The 19733-nt window shown below is 41.0% G+C and overlaps 1 protein-coding gene across 11 annotated transcripts in view; it reads right to left on the bottom strand.

Moving 5' to 3' along the window:
• Phtf1 (putative homeodomain transcription factor 1) overlaps positions 1-19733 on the bottom strand; it is a 39381-nt gene that overhangs the window by 16549 nt on the left and 3099 nt on the right. For 4 of the 11 annotated variants that reach the window (NM_001163467.1, XM_006501126.4, NM_013629.2 and 1 more), the window contains 5 exons: positions 8987-9056; positions 7838-7996; positions 5033-5189; positions 3381-3515; positions 2168-2327 (listed from right to left, as the gene is read on the bottom strand). In NM_001163467.1, the coding sequence (NP_001156939.1) occupies positions 2168-2327; positions 3381-3515; positions 5033-5189; positions 7838-7996; positions 8987-9056 (681 nt within the window). Of the gene's footprint in view, positions 1-2167; positions 2328-3380; positions 3516-5027; positions 5190-7837; positions 7997-8986; positions 9057-19733 lie in introns of those variants that run through there. The other 7 variants (NM_001163469.1, NM_001163468.1, XM_030252459.1 and 4 more) reach the window with 7 other exon arrangements.

Below are 19733 nucleotides of genomic sequence, written 5' to 3'. Positions count from 1 at the left end.
ATGAAAAGAAATGAAACCCAAACTAACAAGTCTACATATTACTTGATTCTCAACATTTTTTAAAAACTTCAAAGTTAAAAAACCTGTGCACTTGAAACTCAAACTCAGCAGCGCAAACACGGAGGCAGTGTGAGCACAGTGACAGTGCAGGCTCGGTCAGCCCTGCGCCTGAGTCACATCTGCTTACACGCCATGCAGCCTTGGGCCAATTTATTAACTCTCTTGAGGCTCAGTTTCCTCATCTGAAAAGTCATGGTCACAGAAAGTACCTACCTTGCTGGGCTGTTGTAAACCAGGAAGTCAGTTTGTATTTGTAAGGCACTTAAAACACTGGCTGAATGCGATGATGGCTTAATGAGTGACAGAACACCAGGAGAGTATGACAGGAGGAACAGGACGAGGGAGAAATATCTCTAAGGATGTGTGGGAAAGGTATATGGAAACCTTTTATAAAGCATCTTAAAATAAAAACCACATTTGCTGCTATGACTGAGGTTAAACAGAGTTACCCTTCATGAGGATGTCCGTACACCTCCCAGAGGCCATAGGTTCTCATCAAAGAGCTCAGGTTTGACATACCTCCCTTCAAGCTGCTGGGAGGTAGGGAGAGCTTCCCCAAAGATCCCCAAAATGCATGCTATTGCTACAACTCTTGGTTGCACACTAGAGTAGACCCTACTACTAAAGAAAAAACACACTTTGGTCACAGGACATGGAGAAATGGAGCAGGTACTCCTGGGAGCTTATTCCTTGCTGGCTAGCTTACAGTCCCAGAAGATGTTAGGTAAGCCTCCAAGAAAGAAGTCATCAGCAGACCTATCCAGGGATGAGCCCTGTGACCTACTAACAACTAGTCTTACAAGATTTGCCTATTGGTGCAATATGGGCATGCTATGGGAGTAACCTACTGCTTTCTGATTAAATTTAAAGCCCATTCCACGGACGAGAACTCTTTCCTGGTACTAAAAATCTGTTCCATAGTTGGGGATCCCTAGAAGTGAACATACAATTATTATTTTGCTAAGTGGAAACAGTATCAAACTGCCTTCTAAATATTTATCTTTGTACCCTAGATGAGTGCAGTGTCAGGCCTCATCAGAAAAGCTTCTTTTTCCAATGGACATCTGTTAGCACTGATTCACACCTGGTCAAAGTACATAGTAAATATCTATGGAATGTATAAATGGACCATCTATAACACACCACCCTCTCCTCAAGGCTTAAGGAACATTACTGAAGAGAGGGCAGAAAGAGTCTAAGAGCCAGAGGTCAGAGAAAAATGCGGTAAAACAGTGTCTTCTGACTACACTGATAACTACAGCACTACACTGATAACTCACAACAGCTGTGGCACCAGCACAAGCTCAAAAGAGCCAACACTCCAGCATGTGTGCACGAGGGATTCCCAAGGCCCTATCTCTAGCTGAAGAGTTTCTGGCAAATGATGGCTGCTGAGGAGGCTGAGTCTGTTCTCTAGGTCCTGGTCCTGGTATGTTACCCACATGGCAGAGAGCAGCCTACACCATGCTCATACTAAATGGACTCCGCGGGTTACAAAAGAAGAAGAGGGAGGGGAGTAATGAAGATGTTATGAAGCTAGAAGGGAAAGATGGGGGGATAGGAGTGTTCAGTGAATGGGGAGGGAGTTAGATATACTCAAAATACATTGTATACTCATATCTTCAAAGAATAAATTAAAAATACTATATTTAAAAACAATTTTAAAAATCTAGGAATAAACCTTAATAAGTATTAGATTAAATATGCCAGCTCAAGAAGAAAATGTTTCAAAACTACAAACAAAAAACAAATGTGTAGTTTTAGGCATAGAACAAACCATCTCCACTGGACCTAGAAGTTTCTCAAACTCCTACTAACCTGATCCCTGCCTCTAGAAAACACAAGGTCCCTCTACTGCTGTGTCCTTCCGACCTGGCACCCAGCACGCAGGCCGCTGAGCAGCAGGGTCAGTATGTTCTCATCTTAGAGCACAAGTTCAACTCTGCCTGCAGTCTTTCCTTGTTCATAACCAGTGGCTTTACTTACTTACGGTTTGTTGACAAATTTACACCTACAGGTATCTAGTTTGTGTCTCTAACACAGTCTCAGAACAGAAAACTTTTACCTAGGACAAAAAAAGATCCTGTTAGGCCCATCTAGATCTTACCCTACGGCACTTTTCTCCATCCGAAACCTTCGCTTTCTCTCTTGCTTGCCACATTCTGATCTCGGGTCGACCCTGTCTCTTCTTAAGGATAGGATGGAAACAGCCTGAGTCATTGTCAGTTTCAGTACCTTTGTTAGATACTAATTTCACCCTTTTAATCCTATTTTTTAAAAAAGAAAAAAAGTTACTAATTACTTTTATTAGAGCAATATCTTTCATGAAATCACTTTCTTCTAGTGAGTACAGTCTATTACTCTGAAAGTCTAGAAAATTCAAAAGGAAAGATATTCAAGAATAGAATATCCACTCACTCTTAAAGATGACTCCATCTCTGCTTACCTCTCTGGTGCAGTGCCCATTCCTGTCTCACACTCTCCATCAACACACTTCAGTGCCTGCTCTCATCTATTTACTGTCTTAAAAACTAACTATGCTTCAAAGCCCAGACGACTTTACCCCAGAATGCACTCCAACTGCTAAGCTATGTAAACGTCTGCTAAGCTACATTCCAGAATGCAACAATCCAGAATGAGTTTTCTTTCCTGTGACTCACGTTCCTACTACTCCCTGTCTGACTAGGATAATCACCCAGAACAAGGACCACACAATATCCAGCATAACTCAAACACTTCACCAAGGACAGGAAATGCATCTTTAGAACAACATGTACTTCACCTTCAAAAAAAAAAAAAAAGAGTTTGATTTTTTTCATTCACCATCCTTAATATAGGGGGAAAAAAGTGCCTGAGTCAGCACATTGATACTCTCACGACCTGCACAATTACAAAGGAGTAACGGCTTGTCTTTAATCCATCTGTTTGTCTATCCTATGGCCCACCAACACCAGGCTCCTTTCCAAATTTCATTCCTCATGGGTGTTAGCTCTAAGAGCCCCATCTTTTTTAAACTCTCCTTTCTGTCAAAATGTTAGCTAAGGCCTATAACTTTTCAGAGGGCTTTTTGCAGTTATGGCCTTTAAAAGGCATTAAAATCAATGCAATAAATGCTGAGAGTAGATTAGGAGGTTTTATAGATGACATGAAAGATATTGGAGATAATATTTTCAGTATGTGCATCTTCCCAGGACCCTTAAGAATCACAGAGCTATAATACTAAGCTCACAACATTTACATCTATGACCCAATTATGTTACAGACCCTGCAAATCCTAAGAGGAACAAAATCAAGTAAAAAGTCCAATATAAGACTCCCACCTGTTGCCAAAGAGAGTCCCCCAAAAACCACCAACACTGGATGCAGACTCCAGAGTTTCTACTGCTCTGACTTTATCAGGGGAGTTATTTCCATTGTCTCGGCTCCCATCACCATTTACAGTTTTTCGTAATTTTCTACAAAAAATATTTCAATTATTATAGATTATTCAGAATATTCCCATAGTATCTCTTCAGAAAATTATGCTAACAGACTATTCCCTGAATCAAACAGTTAGCTTTACACACAAAGGACAAACAACTATAAGATATTTCTGATTTAAGTACAAAACAGATTCAAGATCAAAGTCCTGTGTTGTTATTTTGATCAGCCATTGAAAAAAAATGGCTGTCCAGAACAGGACTAGAAAAGAGTTTCAATGTGTGGCCTTGAGCCTCTCCAGGCACCTTCCGCACCAGACACAGATCACATTCTCTACACGTACACTGGCTGTCCACCTCTATAGCACATTTGATTAGGAAACAACCGGTAACTGCACCTATCATCTTTCACTGACATTCTACTCGGCTAAAAGACTCACCTGAGTATGTCATAGACACTGCCTACAAATCCCAGTGAGACACAGTACAGTGACCAGTTTCTCTAGAAAATACTAAACGTATAAAGAATCTCAATTTAAAAGCAGTGTTTTGAAAATAACATTAAAAAATAAATGTATTGAACTTCACTGACCCAAATGCCAGTGTCTTATTTATTAGTTGCCTGGGTAAACAAATCTAGAAATAATCTGAGGAAAAAGAAAACCACTTTTGGAAAATAAAACACTGAGCCTACTAAGAAAAGAAAACTTCAATACTCCAAATACCCACACACCACACATCAAGAGAAACTCAGCAGAATTAATACCTACGTAAGTCAGAGAAATCAACCATGTGCTTGTTACTTAAGTTTGGCTTGGGGCCGCTGTTTTTGAGACAGGATCTTTCTTTGTAAGTCATGTTGGCCTGGAACTCCTTACATAGACCACACTGTTCTTAAAGCTGAAGCAATCCTCCTGTCCTAGCTTTCCACGGGCTGGGATACAGCTTGTACTATGAGGCCAGGTCTCAACTACACAGTTTTGAAAAAGAGGTCAAAATGTTGGTAGCTCTAACCCAGTGTACAGAAATCCTTTACCCATAGTGAATTTTCACAAACATTACAGAGCTTTGTTGTTAGTGGTGGTGGTGGTTTGGGGTTTTTCTTGTTTTGGTTGATTGGTTTTCGATGAGACGCTGCGGAGACCAGGTTGGCCTTGAACACACAGAGATCTACCTGCCTCTGTCTCCCAAGGATTGGGATTAAAGGCACGCACGTATCACCACACTATCTCCCTTCTCCTTCCACTTTGCCCTGTTCTCTTCTCTCTCTTTTCAGGGATGGTGCACACTGACCCTATCTAGGGTCTTGCACATGCTCATAAGAGACAAGTACCCTACACCAACCAATACATTCCAGCCAGAGAATGCTTCTCAAAACCATTACTGAAAAATATGCTAAGGAAAAGTAGTAATTTTCCTTTTAAACCTACCGTGCTATGTAAAAAAGGTCACATGAAACTAAACACTGATAAGTTCTCAGCATCAAACAACTGTCATTTCGTCAAATATGCAACAAAAAAGAAAGCACACCACTCCAGGCAAGCTCACCTTACCTTCTTCTCCGATTTCCATTGTTTCCTGACGGCCTTGTTATCTGAGTCGACACAATCTGACAGTGGACAGTTCCCATGAGTAGCATAAGGCACAAGGGTCCAAGCACTTCACTGGCGCTCACAATAGGCATCAGGAGATACAACACAACCGCTGTGACTGCAGAGTGAAGGTCCAGAAAAGCACACTCTTGTAAGCGCACATGCTTCCAGTAGCTGTGCTTTCTAAAACAACTAATAAAGTGAACCAGTCCCTAAACCATTAGACCTGAGTAAGTGAGAAATAGCCTCCTGGAAATATCTGCAAACTGGAAGCAGGAATATCCAGACATCCCTAGAGGGCTTCCACCACAGGACAACCAGATGCCATGCACAGCACAGTTTGGGTGTTTAAAGATTTTATGTTCAAATTTCTGTGTAAAAGAGTCTGTGTATGTGCCATGACCAGGGTCAGATCCCCTGAAGCCAGAGCTATAGGTAGTCACGAACTGCCCGACACTGATGTGGAAACAAACTCAGGTCTTATGCAAGAACAGCAAATGCTCTTAGCTTCAGAGTCATCTGTCCAGCCTCCAAAGATGGCAGTTTTGAACTATTCAACTCAAATGAAAATTTCCCAAGGCCAGAGAGTATCTGGAAAGCAATACTGAAGCTTTGACTCAACTACCACACAGAATTACTTCCATTATATATAATATATAAGATTTTCAAAAAAATAAAATGGAAAGGAAGGTGATATCAAGATTATCTATAAAACTCCCCACCATAGACTAGTTCATAGTTCTTCTAAATTTTAATGTAAGATAACTCTCATCTTATATAAACAGTTGCTGGTAAAGGAAAAGTTAGCACTAACCCAATGTACCAAGATCCTTGTTGGATAAATCTTCAACAAACGCTGACGAAGGCTCAATTTCAAAGACAGCCAAATCCCCACATGATAACAGAGCATTCATGAACTACAGCCCTGCTGACTTGTGAATATATAAATACTCGTATAGCCTCTAGAAAGCAAGCATGTGCATATACAAAATGGAATTGTACTCAGGCACTCTGACTTTCTTATCCTCTGTTATTTAACCTCTGTTCTGGCAGATATGTCTCATGCTGGTTTTGCTATCGTTTGCTTATTGCTTCATTAGGCTTCAGGCCAGCTGTTTGTGTTTCTCCACTCAGCTGACTCTAAGACTTTCCCTTCACCACGCTCTTTGGCCACACCTCATACATTCCCTCTTATTCCTGCATCTTTTCATCCTTAACACCACCCACAGATTTAACAATTCCTCTCTGTGTCTAGCGGAGAGAGGGAAGATGTCCTAATGGGAGGAGGTGATAGAATGAATACATGTGATATGAAAGTGGGGGGAGATAAGCTTCGTGCAGTAGGGCAGAGGGGGTTAAGGGAGCGATAGAAGACGGAATGTGGTGATGGTGGTAAAACCAAAACTAAGTTTGCCTGTGCTCCAGTGGGTAGTCCCAGACCCAGGCAGTAAAGGCAGCAATGACTGGACTCTGGGTTTTAAGAACAAAAAGAGGAAGACAAGAAGTTGGATGAGGTAATCACTGGAAAGGATCCCTAGGGAGTTGGAGGGAGGGAGAGATATGATCAAAGTTAACAATATATGTGTACAAAATTCTCAAATAAATTTATATAATTTAAATAAATTTATATGTGTATGCTCAAGATTTAACTGCATAAAACTAAACATGCTCAACTATCTCAGTATTCAATTGGCTTTCATTTATAAAACATGGTAAAATTATATGCATATATACATACCCACCAAAGAATTATTTTAAAATAAATTTTATTTCTGACTTTATTTTCTTTTCCTGGTTGTTTGTTTCTTTGGTGTTTTTCTTTGTTTTGTTTATGTTTTGGAGACAGAGTTTGATCATGTAACTATAATTGGCTTAGAACTTGCTATGTAGACCAGTCTGGCCATGAACTCAAAGAGATCCACCTGCCTCTTCCTCCTGTGTGATGAGATTAAAGGTGGGGACCACCAGGCTTAGTAAAAAAAAAAAAAATGTAGATTTGTTTAGATGTTTAGATCTGTTGATTTAGTATGAGGTTTTGGCTGCATGTATTTGCCACATGGATGCCTGCTGCCACAGATGTAGAACAGCTATGAGCTGCCACGTGAGTGCTAGGGATTGAACTGATACTCTTTACCACTGAGCCAACTCTCCATCCCATCTTTCTGAGTTATTACCACTAAATGTTTGGTTCCTATACTTATTTTGTATACCTATATATCTAGTGTGATGGCTAGTTTTATATCAATTCAACACAAGCTAAAGTTATCTGAAAGAAGGGAACCATAATTTAAGAAAGTGCTCCCATAACATCTTACTGTAAGGCATATTCTTCACTAGTGATAGTGGAGGGTCCAGGACAATGTGGGTGGTACTATCACTGGGCTGATGGTCCTGGGTTCTATAATAAAGCAGGCCATGAGGAGCAAGCCAGTAAGCAGCACCCCTCCACAGCCTCTGCATCAGCTCCTGCCTCCAGGCTCCAGCCCTATTTGCATTCCTGTCCTGACTTCCTTCAATGATGGACTACAGTGTGGAAATGTAAGCCAAATAAACCCTTTCCTCCCCAATTTGCTTTCGGTCATGATATTTTACCATAGTAATAGCAACCCTAAGACATCTAGGATAGCATAAAAAAATTTCTTAAGGAAGAAAGAATTTAAAGGAAGAAAGGTTTAAAGCCCTGCTTTAAAGACACAAATGAAATGGTGAGCCCCTATTGTGTTTAGAAAAAAGCAATCATTATAGCTTATTCCATTCTTGAGTTACCTTGCATGAGGTAAAGTAGCAGCAACCAAACAAAGATTCTGAGAGAGGTAACCTGAATCCACCAGCTGCTGAACAACGGGAAAAACACCACTCGAACAAGCCCCTTCCGAGTGAGCGAGGTCCATGGAATCTCAGGCTTGGCTTTGGCAAATGTTGAGCCTTTAAGCATTCAATAAAAAAAGTAGACATTTATTTAAAATGCATAAAAAGCATGTATATGCACTGTACAGGTGGCCATGTGCCACCTTACCGAGTGGGATAAAAATCAGCATATAACCTAGTCAGCTAAGATGCTGGCAAGACTTCTGAGATGGTCTCACTTCAGGCACAAGGACAGATGCTCAAAACCAGTCAGGCTCACCTGAATGGCAAACAATATATTCTTTTTAATTATACGTCAATAGTGTCCAAGTTCATCTTCCTTTCATCTCTACGAAGACCATGCTATTTACATGACCACAACATGTTAAAGCAAAGGAAGAAAGTGCACAAACTTTAATGATGATGGAGAAATGTTACTTCTGAAAATAACTATGCCACAATATATAGAAGACACCTAAAACATAGTAACTAAGTGAACTAGCCTGTAATCCCAGTACTTGGGAAGCTGAGGTGTGAAGATTGAGCTTGAAACTTTAAAAAAAAAAAAAAAAGGAGAAAGAAGGGACAATCAAACAATTAAGAAGGGAGTTGAAGGAGGGAGGGAAGGAGGGAAGAGGAAAAGAAAGGAGGGGAGGTGGGAATACCAGTTTGCTGTCTGTTGCTGTGATGAGAAACTTAGAGTTCAGTTCACATTATGAGGAAAGCTAAAATAGGAGCTCAGGGAAGGAGGCAGGAGCAGAAGCTGAGACCGTGGAAGAAACCATACATACACTGCTTACTGTCTTGTTCCCATGGCTTCCTCAGCCTGCTTTCTTATACAACCAGGACCACCTGCCCGGGAGTGGCATCTCTCAAGTGAACTGGGCATTCCCAATCAATCATTAAACTGGGAATACCCCAAAGGCATGCCCACAGCCAGTCTGATTGAGAGGTAGTTCCTCAGGTGAGGTTTCCTTTCCTCAGGTGACTCTGGTTGTTAAGTTGGAAGAGGAAAGCAAGAGAATGAGACCGTGTGATATGTACATAAAAATCAACCTCCCCACTCACCTCTGATTAAGTCAACATCAATCAAGTCTGGTTTTATATGGCCCATTTTTTTTGGTTTGTTTTTGAAACCCTATGATAAAATAAAACAAAAACAGAAGTGAGCCAAGAAAACACAGTACTTTTAAAAGTAAAAGATAAAACTTCTTCCTTTTGATGTAGTGATGGCCAAGCCTGTGAGGTACATCAGAGGTACTGCTGCTGCAGTTCTGTCTCCTAATCTGAGCACTCTTTAGAGTCCCATTCCTTGGGGAAACTCAAGTCATGCACTGTAATTACCTCCTATGTGTGCACAGTGTCATCAGCTTAAAATCTCAGGGCTTCATAATAAGATAATCAAGCCTAGGCACTTCCATTACAAAAATCACCAAGTGTCAATACCCAACGTGGTTTTTCTGGAGTCTCAAGGAATCCTCCAAAATTCTTCTGGCTTGAGAGTTACAGGCTGGGGAATTCTGGAGTTCTGGGAGTTTGCAGAGTAAGCTAAAGAGCTTTCTTATCTTGCTTTGTAGTGAACTTTCACATCCCCTGGAGCCTCTTCAATACATTTTATCAATGGTAATATCCCAAGTTTCCAACTCAATGGCACTGTTGTCTTTTTTTTTTTTTAACTTCAAAAACTATGTATTTTTGAGTAGATAATGTATGTACATGGTACAAAATTCCAGAGTACAAAAGGCAAACGATGAAAAGTCATTTCCACCCTCTTCCAGGCGGCAACTGAGGCTGCCAGGCTGCTGTGTCAATTCTCAGAGACAGTCTGGGAACAGCCAAGCAGACTTATCACAAGCATATGTGTGAGTATATGCACACACACATATGCATCCACACACCTACATGTATTTATCTCTATTCCAAACACTAGCACTTCATGCATGTTCATGCATGTTTTCTTCCCCCACTTAACCATGTGGCTCCAAGATCCCTTGAACGTTCCTTGGCAATGCACAGAGCAGGTCTATTCTTTTAAGTGTCTGCAAAATGCCCCAATGTAGATATGGGTCATGATTTTTTTTCACCTCTGTTCTGAAATAATGGTTGTTATTACAAGCATTACTTTAATAAAAGTTTCTGTACATAAGAAAAGTTCCTACATGTGGCACTTCTGGTTGAAAAGGCAGTACATTGGATTCGTGATGCTATTCAATTGTCCTCCAAGGCGGCTGTAGGCTTGGAGCTCTGCCATTTACTGCATGGCATGCTGTTCTACAGCAACACCCGTTTTCTTCAATCACGCAGCTAAGATCCGTCCACCACATCTGAAGGAAGAACACACTAATGATCCTATTCGGCATTAATGTACCTTCCCTGCTGCAATACTACACATCTCCAAAAGGTGACCTTGTAGCTAAAGTCTGGAAACTTCTGGGAAACTCCTTTTCCATTCCATTCTTCAAGGTTAGTGACTAATGGGCACACGCCTTAAGAGGGCTTCTCTAGTGCTGCTGACTAGAACTGGCAGCCTGTTTAAACCTGAGCATAGGTTAGGTTAGATCTATATTTTGCTACTATAGATGTAAAGATAACAGTTTGAGGAGCCAACTTAACCAAGTGAAATGTTCTGACCATCTGATGAACCACAGTGAGGTGGGTAGGGTCCCTGTGTCGGCTGCCCTTACACATTCCAAAGAAGGATGATGTAGACCTTACGAAGGATCAGGAACCTTAAGCAGTGACATGTGTCATTAAGACAGACAACAGGAATATGACGAGTGGACTGTGATATGACCAGGAGGCCAGTGTGATGACATCATCCAAAATCATAGAGAGGCCAGACACATGAGGAGAGTATCAATGGAGGGTGAGTGTGGCCGTCTGGGAAATTGATACAGGCCGATGATGATACAGAAGCTGTGACTCCCCATGGTGTCAAACACACTGCTGATGAGGCACTAAAGCCCTGTTCATGATCTTATACATACATAGTTATTCTGAGAAGGAAAACATGCATTATTTTTTTGTATATGCATGTTCCTTCATGTGTATGGGGATGTGTGTGCATATATATGTATGTGCCTGTGCATGTGAAGGTCAGAGGTCAACTCAGATGCCATCTTCATTGCTCTCCACCTAATTTTATGAGACAGGTTTTCTCACTGAATTGAAGCTTACTAACCCAGCTAGCCTGGCAGATCAGTGAGCCCCAGGGGTCCTTTTGTCTTCCTCTCACGGGCTGGGAATACAAGAACTGCTCTCGTGCCTTTGATGCTGGGGATCCTAACTCCTGCTTTACCTGACTGGGACATCTCCTGGCTGGCCCTCCATTACGGTTTACCTCCATTACATTTTACCATTTCAGCCCAGAGCCACCTGCTGCTAGAAGGAAGAGCAGGGAAAACTCTAAGCTGCATCTCAGAAGGCATTGACTCTTCCTCTAGCCACCCTCAGCTGCAACAGACAATACCATCCATGTTACTGGGCTCTTCATTATACTGCTCTGTATTAAAGTCTTCTTTGTCTTAGTGACCAACCCTGGCAATGAATACATCATAAAACACTTCCTTACAGTACTTCTCAGAACATAATTCAGTTCAACTGCCAGAACCTTCCCAAGCCAAAATCCCTGTAGGAAGTTATTGCTAGGATGCCCAGCTCCTTTAAACTGACCATCCATCATCACCTGGGGAGCTGGGCACTGTTGTCTTTTAAGGTACGAGGGGATGGAGGTCAAAGCTTTCTGCATACAAACTCCATCCAATTTCTATTTTCAGGCCCAGAGTTCATCTTCGTCTCAGGCAAAACTAGGTGCCTCCATGGTCTCAGACTCTCAGAAAACCTGAGATCCAAATACTCCTGGAATTTATCATCTAAGAGGTTCCTCTTTAGTCCTATTTCTTAATATTGTGATGTATCCATTCAATAAATTCCCTTTATGCATCCACTTTATATAATTTAGCCATGAATATCTTTTCAAAGAACGGAAAGAAAACTTTTCTGGGACTTGGTCGTCTATCATTTCATATTAAAGTAGCTTAATGAGCAATGTTACTGTATGTTACTACACTTATCTAAGAGCAGTAAGGATTCTAGAGTCGCTGCTGCATCCTCAAGTTCCCAATGGATCACTATTACTTCAGAGGCAGCATTTCCGGTTTTGTCAGGCATTTAGAAGAAAAACTGAAAATCTGAGTGTCACAATGACCTTGCCATATAGCAAGTACATATTTATGAAATTATCTTTTGATTTTATTCCAAACTTTTGGTTTGTCAAACACTTATTGCTTTTAATTTTTTAAGAGATGAATTTTAGGTAGAATGATGGTTCAATGGATAAAACATTTGCCACTTGAGTGGGAGAAGCCGATTCTCACCCCTATAACCCATGTAACACCAGACCCCCCACCTTATAACCCCTACACCTTATAACCCCAACACTCCTGTGGTGAGGTAGGAGGCAGAAGCAAGAGAACCCCCAGCTTACAGACCAGGTGCCGGGCATGTAAATGCCTAACAAGAGACCCTGTCTCAAAGTGAAAAGCAAGGGCTGATACTTAAAGCTGACCACAAACATGCTGTGGCACACAGTACCCACACTCATACAAATACATGTGTCCCACATGTGTCATATATACATTAGAACTGGGGGTCGGGAGGAAATGACAGGTCTTGGAGAAATGGCTCAGAGGTTAAGAGTACCTGCTGCTCTTCCAGGCAACCAGACTTTAGTCCCCAGTACATATGTGGCAGCTTACAACCATCCATTCCTCCAATTCCAGGGAATCCGCTTCCTCTTATAGTCTCCAAGGACAGGCACTGCATGTATGTCATTTATAGACATATATTCAGGCATGACACTTGTCTTAGATAAGGTTCTACTGCTGTGAACAGACACTATGACCACAACTCTTATAAAGAAAAACATTTAATTGAGGCTAGCTTACAGTTTCAGAGGTTTAGTATGTTATTGTCATGGTGGTGTGCAGACAGATATGGCACTGAAGAAGGAGCTGAGAGTTCTATATCTTTATCTGAAGGCAGCAGGAAGTGAATGAGAATACTTCCTCCAACAAAGCCACACCTACTCCAACAAGACCACACCTCTTAAAAGTGGCATTCTCTATGGGCCAATTGGGACCATTTTTATTCAAGGCACAATACTCATACACAAAGTAAAACTTTAAAAGTGAGAGAAAGATGAAATTTAATTTCATGCTCAACCATCAAAGTTAGTGTAAATGGTTAAGCATGTTTGCTCTGCAAGCAAGATGACCTGAGTTTGAATCTCCAGGTCCTACACAAAAAACTAGGCATAGGCTACAGGTGCCTGTAACCCCAGCATTAGGAGAGAGGCAGGCTCCCAGAGCTCAACAGTCAAGGTCTATATAACAAGGTTCCAATACAATGAGAGACCTTCTCTCAAGATGATAAGTCAAAGAATTAGAGCAAGACACCTAAATTCCTGCTGGGAACTCCTGATGAACACAGGGACACAACATACCCACACAGCTAAAGAAACCAAAGCCCAGAGATCCAAACCAAGTTAGCCTCAGTCTTAATCATTACACATCCTGTGTCTTGCTACATGGAACCAAATGCATCCCTCAGCAAAAGGAGGAGGTTTTGTTGGAGATGAAATAGTATGGCTTGACCTTGAAAGCTTTAATGAAAAACCCTGGGAAGTGTATGTGATTTCCTCATTGGCTACACACAATCTCTATCCTAGTAGGTAAAGACTGAAAGAAGGAAAGGAGACTCACTCCCTGTGTGGCAGGCTACACCTCTTCAGAGTCCTCTCCCACAGTAAGCCCTAACAAAACTGGGATACCATGTCACTAGTTTGAAAGCACCTTGCAAAACCCTTGGGCAGGGTAGTGCAACTGGGGCAAAACCCCTGACCTTAAAGGAGGGAACAAAGCACTGGACAAACTGCCACCACATGGACGGACTGTATATGTAACAGTGAATAAAGGAAACAAGTGAAGCTCTGAAATTCCACCTATCTATCTCCCAATGTGCTGAATTTTCATTTTATTGCCACTAAAAGAATAAACCTACAATACAGTCTGGGACAAAGGGGAAGCAGCCTTTGACATCTTAGCACACACTGTGCTGAGCGTGGTTCGACCCTTAGATGCTTCCCCGTGAGCTTAACAGTTTCACCTGGAGTGCTGATACTTCCAGGACAGGTTAGGGCGTGGAAACTTTAGGAGGTGAGGTCTCAGTGTAGTAAGTCAGTCTCTGGTGATGTGCCACTGAAGGCTATAGCTGCTCCCAAGGTCCTCATTCTCTCTGCTTCCTTCCTGTCCACAAGGTGAGCCCTCTCCTACTCATGCTCCTGTTTCCATGATGTTGGACCTTACAAGGAGCCCAGAAAATGGAGCCAAGAGCCCAGGAGCAAAAATAAACCATTCCTCTTTTTGTTGCTTTATCAGAAATAGTGTTAGAGAAATGAGAAAATAGTAAGAGGGACACTGTCAACAACAAAAGCAATAGCATGTCAAATACAGCACGATGAGGACTAGTGTAACATACATCTAATCAACTCACACTTAAGACAGCACGATGAGGCCTTGTATAACACACATCTAATCAACTCACACTTAAGACAGCACGATGAGGACTAGTGTAACACACATCTAATCAACTCACACTTAAGACAGCACGATGAGGACTAATGTAACACACATCTAATCAACTCACACTTAAGAAAGCATGATGAAGACTAGTGTAACACATTTAAAAGTGAAAAAAAAGTCAGAGAAAGATTTCTCAAAGGAAATAATCCCTGGGGATCAAACTCAGGACTCAGGCTAGGTGACATGAGTCTGGAGGTGCTGAGCCACCTCCCCAGCCCCACTTCTTGAGTTTCATTTCCCATGTTCTGTCATATTGTTTAGAGATCTGGTAGCAACTTTTTTGACTAAATTTACTATGAGTAATTTTTTCTTGCTCTTTTAGGTTTGTGAGCAAGTGTTCTATCACTGAGCAGCATACCACCCTATCCTCACACTTTCATATAAAACATCTTTTTGACCTTCTGGTTATCTTCAAAGACTTTCTAAAGTTGGTAGATGAAACTTTATATTTACAAATTATTTTTACAAGTGTTGCATTTTTAAAACGGGAAGATGAATATATAACAGATGAGCCTTCTCCTTGACAGGTAAACATGTTTTGAAGAATATGTGTGCAGATGATCCCCTTAAGACTGTTCAATTGAAATACTGTCCTCTTTAAAACAGTGGGAAGACAGAAGTTTTACTTTAGATTTGAATTCCATTCTCTTCATAGGCTTAACAACATGGAGTAAAGTGCTGCCTTGTGCCAATAACAGCTCCCAGTCACCATAACATCACAAGGGTAAACAGTCCTCACCCTACTGTGGTCCCTGTTGCTAGGCTTGCTGCTCAAGTTAGGTGCAGTAACCACTGACAGTATTTTCAGTTTATAAGAGGTCTGTCAAGAGCCATTTACTGTGGATTGAACTAACATGCATTATTAGTTCACATGGTTACCATTTGGGGGAAGACACGCTGTGTATACTCAAAATTTCTCAAAAATATGTGAACTATAATTGGCATGTTATATACTGCATCTCTTAAACTTAATCCAGGTTCACTTTTATAATGTCTAATTACTTAAATATACTAATTAATGGTTCTTCCCCTAGTCAGTTAGGGTCAAGGCCCTGATGTATAGACTATACTGGCTTCAAAATTGCAATCTTTCTAGCTCAGCTTCCCTCCCAAGAACTGATAACAGGCATGCACCACCCATCTTAATTCTTTCAAATACTATTATTATTCTTCTTTTACTTTTCTCTTCCTTTTTCTTCATATTTCAAATATTTCATGAACTTTACCATTTGTACTTACACAGAGATCTATGCATTTACACTAACATTTGCATTAGATACAGCTTTCTGAACAATACCCTGCACTGTAGAGGGGCTGACAACCACTTCACTCTTCTGGTTCATTTCTACAGAAATTCCACCCTCCTCTTTAGAGGGGCAGCCTGGCCAGCAGGCCCATTTGATCCTCAGTACTAAAGCATCACTCCACTCACATTTGGTTTTGGTACAGAGCACAGACTGTTTCAGAGTACAACAGAGCAAGCTCCAATTCTGTCTTCTGTAAAAGGAAGACAGTAGTTGTGTGGAATATGGAAGGTCTCAGGGTGGTGTGTCTACTGCCATGCATATGCTCCCAGAGTCCTGACTTCAGTTCTCCCTAACACCAGCACACTGACCCACTGAAATCTTTCAGAAACTAAGCACAGAGCCTTTACTGGTTTCTTACTGGCTTTCCCTGCAGCACTCAAGTGCTTACTTTCTTCACTTCCCATCTACTTTCAGAACTGTACTGAAAGCTCTCATCTGATGTAGCCTCCTCTGCTGCTCTCATTCCTCACAGCTGAGCCCTTTCCCTTACTGCAGACGCTCCAGGGCAGTACTGAACAGAGCTTAGTGCATGCTCTAACCTGTCATCTTTAACGAAGAGGTTCTCTCACACCCTTCAGCACTAAGAATAAAACACAGCAGCTGAATTAGCCTCTGAACTTCACCAGTCTTTCTTTTCTAGAGAGAAAGTTGTGTGACTTTCAAATAGTATTTTGTTCTTTGTAAGTTAGCTAGAAAAGAATTTCAAAACAAAGAAAATATTTATTAAACTGTTTTGTTCATCTTAGGAAACAGCATGATAATAGCAGTGACAGGAAATATTATTGGTTTAGTCTTAGTTTGAAAGACTAAATTGATCTTTATCACTAAAATAGTATCAGACATTTCATATAATCTCTCGATTAAAACATTGGTGGAAAATTTGTTTTCCTACATATACTTTTTCCATTGTAAAGTGTATGTAAACATTTTGTATACTCCTTCAATTTGTATTTTTTTTAAAAACTTGTTTTACTGAGGTGTAATTTATATATTATTAAATTCACCCATTTGAAATGTACAGTTTTGGTAAGTTAGTTATTTAGAGTTTTGGCAAGTTATTTAGAGTTTTAGTAAATTCATAGTTACATAATCATGATTATACTCAATATCTAGGATATAGCCATCACCCCCAAAGCTTCCTTTAAGCCTGTATATTAGTCCAATTTTCATTACTATAACGTAAAGTCTGGGCAGCTTTATAAAAAGGAGGAGCTTATTTGTAGTTGAAAGGAGTAAACCCACATTTAGAGACAGCCTTCTTGTTGGTGACCTCAAAGCAGCACAGAGCTCAGGTGGAAAGAAAGCAGGGTCATGTGTTATGCAAGTGGGGCTCTCCTTGTTCTTACAAAGCCACTAGGAGCCAAACATGGCCACTCCACCTGACTTTATCTGATCCTAATAAAGCTCCCAAAGGCCGCACCTGTAACAAACACAATAGGATCACCTTTCCACTTTCCTAATACTTCACAATTCAAATTAAATTTCAACACATGAAACCCTTCGAAGCAGACTCAACAGCCTAACTGCAAAAATCGCTGTTCAGAAGGCAACCCTGATCTGTTGTCTATCATTGTACGTTTCTAGAACTTTCCTATCAGCAGAACTGATAGGAAACGGTTTTCCTTGTGTAAGTTCTTTCACTGGGCACATTACAGACGAGAGAAGACACTGGTTAAGCATTCACCATTGCGGGTAAATGTGAACAGAGCTGCTTGTTTTTGTCTTGTACGGGCCTGGAAACACATAAGCATGTAAAGTCATACATTTAACTGTTCAGAGACCATCAAACAACTTTCAGTTTTCCATGCCAACCAACAGTTTCTGAATTCTCAGTTCTGTATATCTTTGCTTAGCAGAGTTGGTCTCTTTAATTCAGCTATTCTACTAGGGGGTGCAGTGGATTCTCTTGTGATTTTAATATGTACTTCCCTGATAACCAATGTAAAGCCTCTGTTCGTGTGCCCAACAGATTTATTTAGTCTTTGCAACCATTATTTCAGCTGGGTTTTTTCTTAGTTCTTTGTATACATGATTTGTAAATATTTTCATATCTTCCAAAAACGTAGCTTTGCCCCCTCCCTCATCTGTTGAGGTGGGGGGTCTTACTGTGTTGTCCACACTGGCCTCTAACTCATAGGCATAAGTCATTCTCCTGCCTCCCAAGTAGCTGTGATTCAAACAATAGATGTGTGTGACTGCATTCTTCCTTTCATTAAATGATATGAATTTTTGTCAAGTCCAGTGGGTCGTTTTTCTTTATTCCTATGCTTGAGTACATCCCCAGATGTCTTTCTCACCAATTTTCCAATTGTGATCTTTCCAAGTCCCTGACCATCCAGCCAATCCATTGGCTACAGCCCATGAGTCGGTGAATAATCGTACATCTGGCAATTTCTTCTTGCAAACAAACTGTAATACCATGTGTACTGCCCGAAGTTCTGCCCACTGTGAAGATTTCCCTTCACCTGTGTCTTTCAAGGTTGTCCCAGAAAGGGGTTGTAATGCTGCAGCTGTCCACTTCCGGGTGGTGCCTGCATAACGTGCAGAGCCATCAGTAAACCAGGCTCTAGTCTTCTCCTCTTCGGTCAGTTGATCATAGGGAACACCCCATGAGGCTATAGGCACATGCTTGGCAGCAGATGGCATTGTAACAGGAGTAGAAACCATAGGCATTTGAGCAACTTCTTCATGTAACTTGCTTGTGCCTTCAGGACCTGCTCTGGCCCGATCACGTATATACCACTTCCATTTGATAATAGACTGCTGCTGTGCGCGTCCCACTTTATGACTTGCAGGGTCTGATAGTACCCAGCTCATGATGGGTAGTTCAGGTCGCATAGTAACTTGGTGTCCTACTTCTGTTAAGGCTCTGCCCCTCGTGTTCAACATCTACTAAAATGTCTTAAACACGGCAATTCAGTAAGAGTTTACCAAAGAGCTCTTACCATTTTTTCCATCCAAGATTAATGTATCATTTTTAAAGTTGTTTTAAGTTTTAGATTTTTTTATGTGTCAAAAGAGGGTGTCAGGTTAGATTATCTTATGTATTATGAGTGTTTTGACTGCATGTATGTACATGTACCATGTGAATACTTCCATGCCCACAGAGGTCCAAAGAGGTTGTCAGATTCCCCTGGAACTAGAGTTACAGATGGTTGTGAGCTACCATGTGGGTGCTGGGAACAGAACCCAGACCTCTGGAAGGGCAGCTAGGTGCTCTTAACAACCTCTCCAATATCCTTTAAACATCCCAAACTATATTTTTATAAACATACTTGAAATTTTTTTTAACATTTCATTTATTATTTTTGTTTGTTTAATCAAACTATATCTTTTTGAAAAAAAAATCTTAGTTTTCTCCCACTACCCTGAACATGAAGGCAGAAATGCCTATTTTTTTCAGGACATTCTAAAAAAAATTTAAGGTCTATTTTTTCATACAATATATTTTTTACCATATTCTTTCCTCTCCCCCAACTCTTCCCAAATTCTATCCCACCTACCCAACTTCCTGTGCTTCCTCTAAAAAACAAACGCAAACCACACACATGCAAAAAACACAAGACTGTTTTCCGTTGGCCCCACTATTCCAGTGCTTGAGACCTGCCCTGCAGTTTCCCAACAGTTTTAATATTTGCTACTCATATGACACAGTAGCTGGGACACTGCCACTAAATAAAGCAATACTCTTTAAGGAGCTGTTAGTTAATGACCCTAACAGAGAACAATGGCAGGATCAACTCTGTGGAGCAACACCAAGAGAAGCAAGATGCTCCCAGAGCAGATACAGGTAAGAATGCCTGCCCTTGAGCCCCAGGCATGCACAAGGTTAACAAGGAGCTCAGATAGGGTGCACTAAAAGGCATG

This window comes from Mus musculus, chromosome 3 (assembly GCF_000001635.26).
Source record: "Mus musculus strain C57BL/6J chromosome 3, GRCm38.p6 C57BL/6J".
Lineage (NCBI taxonomy): Eukaryota > Metazoa > Chordata > Mammalia > Rodentia > Muridae > Mus > Mus musculus.
Note: the sequence above shows the minus strand (reverse complement) of the source record. Positions and strands in the feature narration are given on the sequence as shown.